Source organism: Gavialis gangeticus, unplaced genomic scaffold, assembly GCF_001723915.1.
Source record: "Gavialis gangeticus isolate Ggan-Ray unplaced genomic scaffold, GavGan_comp1, whole genome shotgun sequence".
Classification (NCBI taxonomy): Eukaryota; Metazoa; Chordata; order Crocodylia; family Gavialidae; genus Gavialis; species Gavialis gangeticus.
The window spans coordinates 44,098,686-44,108,605 of NW_017729026.1; the positions used below are offsets into that span (position 1 = coordinate 44,098,686).

The 9,920-nt window shown below is 43.1% G+C and overlaps 1 protein-coding gene across 3 annotated transcripts in view; it reads right to left on the reverse strand.

The window, feature by feature from the left end:
* Nucleotides 1–2,490: 2,490 nt before the first annotated feature.
* FHL5 (four and a half LIM domains 5) overlaps nucleotides 2,491–9,920 on the reverse strand; it is a 55,465-nt gene continuing 48,035 nt past the window's right edge. For all 3 annotated transcript variants that reach the window (XM_019520190.1, XM_019520191.1, XM_019520189.1), the window contains 2 exons: nucleotides 5,281–5,467; nucleotides 2,491–3,679 (listed from right to left, as the gene is read on the reverse strand). In XM_019520190.1, coding sequence (XP_019375735.1) covers nucleotides 3,528–3,679; nucleotides 5,281–5,467 — 339 coding nt within the window. In that variant the 3' untranslated portion in view covers nucleotides 2,491–3,527. The remainder of the gene's footprint in view (nucleotides 3,680–5,280; nucleotides 5,468–9,920) is intronic.

Below are 9,920 nucleotides of genomic sequence, written 5' to 3' on the forward strand. Positions count from 1 at the left end.
CTGGCTTCTGGCATGTGGCTGCATTTCCTGAATCAAAGGTAAATGTCTGTACACTTCTGTTTCAACGTAATCTCTGCATCTTGGACTAACCTGCAAAGACTGAATCAATTCAGCCTTGGGCGTTTTGACTGTCTGTACTTAGCCTAATAGTTTAATGACAGGGCAGTATGGAACACTGAAGGGAAGAAACAGTTTCAAGATCAATCTAGATGGACTCAGACCCTACTAGTACAGAAGTTCAGAAAGCTGGTGAAAACCTCTGTAAATGTGCTGAGGAACAAAGCTGCATCACACTGTTGATATAAGGGAGGGCTGCACAATTGTACTGTATGTATTAGAAGTGATATACTGGTAGATGGATGTAGCATTTTAGAGGGTGTGAGGCATGTTCTTTGTCCTAAAGAATTTTGGCCTAGATCCTAATTAACCTGCAAGGCTCCTCCAGTGCTTGAAACTGAGGTGCCTTGCTTCAGGGTGTTGATACTAGTCACCATGTTAGGGGCCGGGCTGCCTGTATACTGAATGAGATACATGGTACCACTCAAGTGTTGCCTAGTCCCTCAACAGGGAAATGTTTACAGTGAATAGGAAATGTTCCTGCTCTTCCTCTGAGCTTTAGTTAGTCACTGCTGATTGCTAAGGGCTATGTTGCCTGAGGGAAGAGCAGGGTCTCTGTATGAACTAACGTATCTAACTTATAACAGCACTGACCCCTGCTTTTCACTGTTGCCACAAGGCTATTCAGCCAAAAGGTGGGCAGTGTTTTGTACTGATTCTGAAAGCAAGCATACAGTTGTTTGGCATGGTTTGCCTCCACTTAAGGAATCTGACTTGGATGGACCTTAGTTGTTCCCAACCCAGAACTTTCCAAGTTGACTGGAATGCAACAGAGCTTGCAGGAGTGAGTTGCCCAGATGATCTGGGTCTGAGCAGGCACAGAAGTCTAGGAAACTTGTCAAGTCAAAATAGAAGTGCCTTGTGCACTTAAGTGGTTTTGTGACTCTTAAATGGTGTTGAGTAGGATCATGCTTTGTAACTAAAACACCTAATTTCTGCCTGAGATCAGTTTTTTGCAAGGTTTATGAGAATCAGGTTCTTACAGTGTAATACAGACAAGGCAAGCTTATATGAAAAAAGGCACAAGGCCGAAGTTGCAGGAAGTGAGAGCAAGGATAAATTGCTACTAATGAGAACAGATGGATTCCTGGAGAATGAGTTTTTGAGTGCAAGGAATAGGTAGCTGGACCAACAGGAAGCAGAGCACTCTTAAGCCATACCTTTTCTTAAGAAAGAGAATTGATTTTTATTGTGTGATCTAAATACTAGGGAAAGCCAGGCTGTTCTAGTTTTAAGGCATAGATGGGCTGGTTGAGGTACTTTTGCACTCTAAATGATCTGTGATGATCAGCCTCATGCTAGACTAAAGCATACTTTTATGTATTTATATTCAATGGAAAACTTATACAGAAAAATAATAAATGAAGCTAGCTCACTTTGGGTTAGGTCAGGTTGTTATCCGGCTCTTTCCGTGACTAAAATCTTAAAAGAGAGAGAGAGTGTGTGTGTGTGTGTGTGTGTGTGTGTGGCAGTTGGGGGGTTAAGGCATGTATGATTTCAGAGCACAAATTAGCCACTAAGCCTAGGGACAGACATTCAAAAAGCCTGAGCCTGAATTGATTCAGTCTTTGCAGGTTAATCTAACCTGGCTAGGCTGAACCAGTTTGTAACTGAACAGACATCCCCTCTGGACTGAAAAAATGCAGGCATGTGCCTGCAGTGTCTCAGGCTAGAAGCCGGGGTGTGCTAGAGCAGCCCTCCCTTCCCTTCCACAATGATGAGCTGAGGGAGGCATGGCCAGGCCCTGGCAGGATGCTTTGATCACAGAGGGGTCCCCCCCACCCTCCCCGAGCAGCTCAGCAGGGAATTGATAACACAGTGCTTATCACCACTAACTCAGTGTTTATCACCCCATTAAGAAAACAACAGAGGGACATTACCAGCTAACTGTTGATTCTGGGTTTGTCCCATCTGCCACAGCCCAGTATGCGGTCTGCTGTGTGCCTGTATAAGACAGAGGGAATGGAGAAATCTCTGCTTGGGAGGGAGTGGGGAGGGGAAAGGCAGGAAGACACCTCTAGTCTCTGTCGAACTCCAACCAGGGAGCAGAGGGGAGGGGCCAGCCCTGCTGTGGAGCAAAGAGCCCTGCCCAGCCTAGAGAGTATGCTGAGTTGCTGGGGGAATCTGATTTAACTGCAACCAGCAAAGGGGTCTGAGACAGACATTGCATAAACTGGTTTGAGCCAAATCAGTCAAGTCTGATACGACATTCAATAAAGTTTATCTCAAACTGGTTTCAGCCACTTTCAAACTGGTTTATGTACATGGAACATCTGCTCTGTTATAGGTTTAAACCAGTTTCTGATCACTTAAACTGGTTTATGTGTAATGTCTGTCCCTAGCCTAAGTGCTGGAGTTCAGTCCATCCCTTGCCTCAAATCAGAATCAACTATACTTAAACCAGTTTTTGCAGACTTTTGCTGAACTCTGTTATATTGTGTTCTAGGAGATAAACAGAAACTGTTTATCAACAAATAGGAAATGGCAGTCATAAAAATGTCATTTACCTCTGGAATCTCTAAATATGCACCTGGAACTTTTGACATACACCCGTGGCATGCCAGAACTTCACATTTTTTACAAGCTGCTTATTTAACATACAGTATATTGATATTCAGAAATCTGGAAAAGCAAGTGGTTCATTGCCCAAGAATACAGCTGTGTAAAGGAATTCTGGTTTATCTTAAAATGAGTGTAAACATTATATATCTCTTTAGCAGCTCTGTAATATATTGATTAATGAAGGCTGTGGAAGAAATGTAAGCTGTCCCTTTTCTTGATCCTCTTGGCCTTGTACTGGCTAGCTGCTCGCTTTGAAGAAGTAATGCAGCTTTTCTCTTTTTTCTTGTACCGCAGGCATTTCTCCTTCTAGCTGCTGCACAAGGCAAGGTTTGCCAGTTGTTGCCTTTGTCGGCATGGCAGTGTTGCGGCATAGGAGGGAGGTGGGACATTATTCTGATTAAATATTGTGGCTTAGTGAGGAACAGCTGTTCCTACTTTTCTACACTAGAGTCTGAATTAGTAGTGTACTGGTATCACCTCACTAATGTCACAGATCATCCCTCCAATATAGACTTTCATGTTCATTTTTGGTTTAAGTAAGATAAAATGTAAATTTTTAAGCTCTCAACAGCAGAGTGCACTGCATTATAAGAAGAAATGGACTGTATTTAGGTTAAAAGTATATACAAATCCCTTTTGAATAGTTTGCTTAGCCAGTACTGTTTGGCTTAAAATCTTTTTACATGATATAAAGCATGCATAGAGCAGTTGAGCCTTGTGACAGAATTAAACTGTTAATAGTGACTTGAATGACTAAAGAACTCCTGTATCATTTAGAAGAATTTCTCACTACAGGGTAATGAAGTACATGGCTAGAATGTGTGAGAATAATGCATCTCTTTCTCTAACTACATAGCTGAGCCACATTCACGACAAAGGATATCATCCTGCTGGGAAAGGAATCCTTGACCCACCAGTGAGATGGAACATTTAACACAGTTAAAGCATTCATTGTGCCACTGGCGGTCTTCAAATGAGATAAATTTGGCATCTCCAAGAGCTGAAAAAGAAATTTGAAAAACAGAGAATGCAATATGTCTGAAAATAGACTTTTCCTACTGTTGTCTTTCACACAGAAATAGATGTGTGCATGTGTATACGTGTGCACACACACTGGTAGCTAAAAGTCTGCTGTGGATGATACATTTGTCCAACATCTCATTGCGGGAACAAAGAGTTGTAGATGTGAGAAATATTTGCAATAAAATCCCAAACTGTGAAGTGATTGCCTGTTTTAACATCCTTTTATTTCCAAACACGGACTAGGCTTATCAAAATGCCCCCTAAAATGCTGAGTGCACTTTTCCAGTTGCACTCAGCCTGTTTGATAGTGAACTGCAATAGAAATCCTGCAGCATATGTGGTTTCAGCAAAGCAAATTGAAATTCTGTGACTTGCGTTTTTTTTCCTTGCCCAATATTCAAACTGAAACTCAATAGATTTGTGCCCTGTGAAACGCAGGTACTTGGAAAAGCCAACTTCTGGGATGGCAGTGACTCAAAAGTTTAATGATTAACATAGAATCATAGAAAATTAGGGTTGGAAGAGACCTCATGTGGTCCAACCCCCTGCTCAAAGCAGGACAGTCCTCAACTAGATCATCCCAGCCTAGTGAGTCTTAAAAACCTCAAAGGATGGAGATTCCTCAACCCTTCTGGGTAGCCTTTTCCAGTATACTACACTCCTAGTGAGTTTTTTCTTCATATCTAACCTCAATTTCCCTTGCTTCAATTTGAGACCATTGCTCCTTGTTCTGTTGTCTGCCACCACTAAGAACAGTCTAGCTCCATACCATTGGTAACCACCCTTCAGGTAGTTGAAGTCTATTATTAAATCCCTCCCTCAGTCTTCTCTCCTTCAAGCTAAGCATCTGAATTAAGAATACAGAAACAAGGAGGCTCAGGAATATACGAGGGGAGCCAAATGCTATCATATTTGATTGAATATCTACCATTTTCTTTTGCTTGCTTATATTTGTAACAAGCACCTATAATTAACTTCAGCATTGGACTACAGGGGTAGCAGATTAACTCAAATGTGTGGCCTCAGAACACTTTAATAATTATGGAGTGTTGAGGTAACATTTAATTTAGCCCTGTGGGCTTAAAATGTTTTATAATCATAAAAGAGCTTTGCATGATTGGCAAGATCTCTATTTTTATAAATGTGCTGTACCTGTACAGAATATTAAATATAATTAACCTACAATTGTAGTAGTTTTATATCTAATAAAACCTAATTATAGAAGCAATGTGTGTGCGTCTACAGTAGAGCGTGAGAGTTCTACAATATCTCTCTCCTGTAGTGATCCTGAATCACTCATTTGCACCTTTTCCACTTCACATATGTACAAGAACATCTATAATTCCTGAGACGGCCTTTTCAGCACCTAAAATAACTCTTAGTCCCGTGACAGATGTGTTCTGCATATTCTTACACACCATGTTACATAACATAACAATGGAGCCAGAATCTGTCTTTTTAAATTAATAATTAAAACTTCCAAAAACTTTAATTGCAAATAGAAGATTTTACTTGTTTGGATTAATTAAAAGACATCTGACCTGAGAGAGCATTGATACTATGGCAGTCTCAACTTACCAGTAATAGCGTTGTTGCAGGCTGAACATTTCTTTGCATAAAGATTGCTGAAGCAGTCCAAGCAATATGGATATTCGCCTTTGGAAATAAAGCGTTGTCCAGACAACTGCTGCTTGCAGCCAGCACACAGAAAGCATTCTTTATGCCATGGTTGGTTATTAAAGGTCACCCCGCCAGTAGTTATTACCTGTTATGTTAACAAAAAGCAAACAAACAAAAGAATAAAAACATGACTCACAAGCTGCAGTGATCAGATATTTCACCACAAAACTTCATTATTGCAAGAATTCAGAGCAATTTTAAGCTCTAAGGATTTCTAAGTTTCTCATTTCTTTTCTCTCTCATATGCTGAGAAAGGGGAAAAAATCTGTTTGTATTTTGATCTAAATATGTATTTTGGGGGGGCTATTCATGTTGGTTTGATAGCCAGCCAACCTTATACAAAGGGCAGATTGACTTTCCATGAAATTCCCTGGTTGACCACGGAGATACACATTTTGGAACACACAAGCTCTTGGAAAAGGATTCCCCAAAGATGGTGGTAAACTTATCTACGGGATTGTAAAGGTTACATTTCTATCTGGGGAAAAAAGATTGTTCTAACAACCAAGGAAAATTCTGAAGAAAGGAAAGCCATTTTTAGAGGGAAGATGGAGAAGGTAAAGTACTTTCAATGTCAAGGAATGTGTTTAATTCATGTGCCTCCAAACTTCAGATTGCCTATGGCCTCACTTTCTATTGCTCAAGGCTGGTTACTACCACAAAGAAGGGCCTTTAATACCTCTACTGCATTCCTTGCTGAGGTGGCATACAGAATTAATGGCGCTTAAGATATTGCATAAAAGAATACTGTATTTAAAAATAAGGATGAAAAGAACTGTAACATAAGTCTTAGTTGTCAGTTGTGTGTTTGCCATAGAATGCGTGTCAGCTGGCTCAGGAGATAGGACAAATAGGAGAGACTTTTTCTCTGCTTAAATAAAAATGGAGGCATCCTCATGTTTCCCAAAATGCATTATTCAGTAAAACTGCATTATTCCACTAACTTATTAACAACATAACCTTCAAATACGTTACCTGGAAAAATTAAGAGCTAGTAAAATTGGTTGGTGTCTCATGAAAGACAGGCAGGTGGTAAGAAATGTTCTTCATGCCAGCAATGTAACTGAACATGAGAGGAGTGGGAGGCAACCAGGGCACCAGCCCCAGGTGCTAACTATAAGGGGGACTATGAGCTGGACAGTGATGCTCCACACCTAGCAGTGCATCTTGAGGGTGGGAGGGATGAGTAGGGTGAGTGGATTGGTGCTCCCCCACCACTAGGGGTTTTTGTTATGGTAGGTGCAGCCCTGTACCCAATAGCATAGTGGGAGGAGTGGCAGGGGAAGAGTGCATGGAGTGCCAGGGGCAGCTCCCAGGTTGCCACTGCCGCCTACAGGTAGCCCTTGCTTGGCTTGCCTTTGCCACTAATATCACTGTGGCTGCCTGCAGGTGGTCCTTGCTCCCCACTGACACTACTGCTGCCCACGGGTGGTCACGGTGCCCCCCCCCCACCTCAGGGGGCACACATCGTTCATGCTTGGGCTACATTTAACTGTATCATGTCCTTTTATATTATAATTTACTTGTTTTTCACTACTGCTAAGTTCTAGATTCCAATTTATACATGTAGCCCTTTGGGAACAATTCTGTAGCCACTGACAGTGCTGTAGCAAGGAAGTTTGGCACCCAGGGCAAAGCCCGCCCTCGCCCAGCACACAGATCTGGGGGGCACATAGATTTCATAGACATTAGGGCTGGAAGGGACCTCAGAAGATCATTGAGTCCAGCCCCCTGCCCCAGGAGCAGGAAGTCAGCTAGCGTCAAAGGATCCCAGCAAGATAAACATCCAAACATTTCTTAAAAGCATCCAGAATAGGTGCTTGCACCACCCCTGGAGGGAGTGTATTCCAGGCCTTGGGGGCACAGACAGTAAAGAAGTTTTTCCTTATATTCAGCCTAAAATGGTCTTGGAGGAGTTTGTGCCCATTGGACCTTGTCATCCCTTGCAACACTTCAGTGAACAGGCATTCCCCCAGATCCTGATGCACACCCCTTATGTACTTATAGGCTGCTACCAGGTCACCCCTGAGCCTGTGATTTTCCAGGCTGAAGAGTCCCATGGCTCTCAGTCTCTCTTTGTAAGGCCTATTCTCTTGCCCTCTGATCATGTGCATGGCTCTCCTCTGGATTCTCATGCCCCCCCAGTGCTTGCCTGGGAGTGCATGCAGTGGCGGGAGCTGCCCCCCCCCCCGCAAACGAGCTGCTTGCGGCTCTGTCCTGCACCCTGGCCCAGCTGAGCAGCGCCTGTTGGCACCCCTTCACTTCAGCGCCTGGGGTGGTTGCCCCGCTCATCCCTTGCTTGCTACAGCACTGGCTACTGAATTTGTGAGACTTCCATCTTTGAAGTAGGGTGGATCTCTTTTATGAAGCAAAATTGTTCTGTTAATCCTGTGTGTGCAGTTTTCTTTTTCTATCACCAGAACCTTTCTTTCAAAGGCAAATCCTGTTTGTTCGCACAGCTTGTGGTTTGCCTGAGGTAAGATAAAGTGCTAGGGGCTTTATTTTTGTGATAGTGTATGCCAATTAATCATGATTGACTGTATCAATGCCAAATATATTTAAAGGAACATTCCAAAGATTAATTATTGACTTTATTGCTTAAATTACAGGGATTCAGTAAGGGCACAAACATACTGCTGACGATTAAGTATGTTTAAAAGTTAACTGATGCAGTGCAAGACTCTTCTAGGCAAAATGTACTTCAAGAACTGCTGAGAAGCAGAAGTGTTTCAAGGAACCAATAAAAAACCCCAGCTGTCCCTATTGTGGAATACTGTGAAGGTTTGTGGACAGATCATGTTTCATCATCACTCACGGATTGTTTTTGTCCTGAGAAATTGATGGAAGGCCAAGAAATTAATTTTTTTGTATAAGAGAAAGGGAAAAGAGTTTTCAAATGGCGCTTTCTGGTAAAGAGAAAGAGGCGTATATGTTAAAGAGGTGAATTATTCAGAATTTTCTTTACCTTTTAAATAGTGCTGTTTAATCCAGTTGCTACCTGGCATTGGGTTAAGAGAGATTTTCCAATAAGATCCTGAATACTTTCCTCATTGTAAATGTTTTGACTGTGCTTATATAAATGAATGACAATTGTAGAAAGAAGGAGAATTTTATGGGAACAATGAATTGCGCTCAGTATCCTCTCAGTTCATTTCTACACTATGAGTACGGACAGAGGAGCATGGACAGATGCCCTGGTGTAATTTACATTGGTTTTGCATACCAGTATAAATTACACTGGGATCAGCAACTGATAAACTATCCTGAGAGTTGAACACACAAGATGGCTATTAGGGCTGTGTGAAATTTTGGCAGCCATTTCATTTCGGAGGTGTTCTGGCCCATTTCAGTACCTGAATCCGAAATGAAACAGAGGGCTCCGAAACATCTCAAAAACTAAACGAAACCACCTGAAACATTTTGGATGTTTCGGAATGTTTTGGAGGCAGGCTTGCGGGGAAACAGAAACTCAGAAGAGGGAGGGGGAAGAGAGGAGGGGAAGGACTGCTCTGATATTGACCCCTGTAGCTGGCCAGTGCCTGTGATCTGTCCCTGACGTCCCTTCCAATCCCAGCGCTCTGGGGGAGGGATGGAAAAACAGCATATAAGGCTCTGTGTGAAGCCATTCTCTCTGCCTTTTGTGAGCTGTCTGTCTGGAAGCAACAGTGTGTGAAAGGTAGTGGCTGGCTGCAGTGACTGGCTTCCTAGTCAGTCTCTTGCTAGTCTCTCTTGGAAAAGGTTGGATACACCTTTCCAATATATTACAGATAGAAGATATAGTAAGCAGATAGAAGAAGATATATTGTACAGAGAAGATAAATTACACACACACACACACATTAAATACACACAAGATATATTACACACATTTTCTAGCACAGCAAACATTATGAAGCATGTTGGAAAGGCAGGTGCCAGGTCTTCTGGCAGGGGAGCAAGCTTGGCACCAGTGGGAGTGTGCCCAAAGGGAAGTCCCCCTCTCATTCCAAAGTCCCCATCCCCCAGAAGCAGAGGCAGGCCACCCTGGACCAGTGGGGGAAAGGTGGAGGGAAAGGGGGGCACATTCCCAAGGTGAGCGAGGTCACCCAGAGCACTGGGAAGATGCTTGCTCTAGATAGCGAGCCCTTCTCCTTAGTTGAGCAACTAGGGTTCAGGTGGCTTATGGAGCTCATGGCCCAATCATACCTTGTGCCCCCACACACCACCTTCAGCAGGATGGTGGTGCCCTCCATGTATGAGGCATGCAGGGAGTACTTGAAGGAGGAGCTGTACAAGGCAGGTCCACAGGTGGCCTTACACTTCACCTTGGATATCTGGAGCAGCTGGGGTGAAGATCATACCTACCTCTCCCTCACAGGGCACTGGTGTGATCAGTTAGGCCATCAGTGAGCTATCCTTCAAGCTGAGGTGATGGATGAGTGAGTCTCACAGGGCAATGGACATCATAGGGACCATAAACCTCATGGTGCAAGGATGGCTCAGTGAGCAGGGCGAGCTCACCTGTGGGTTCATGGTCACCAACAATGGGGCCAGTATGG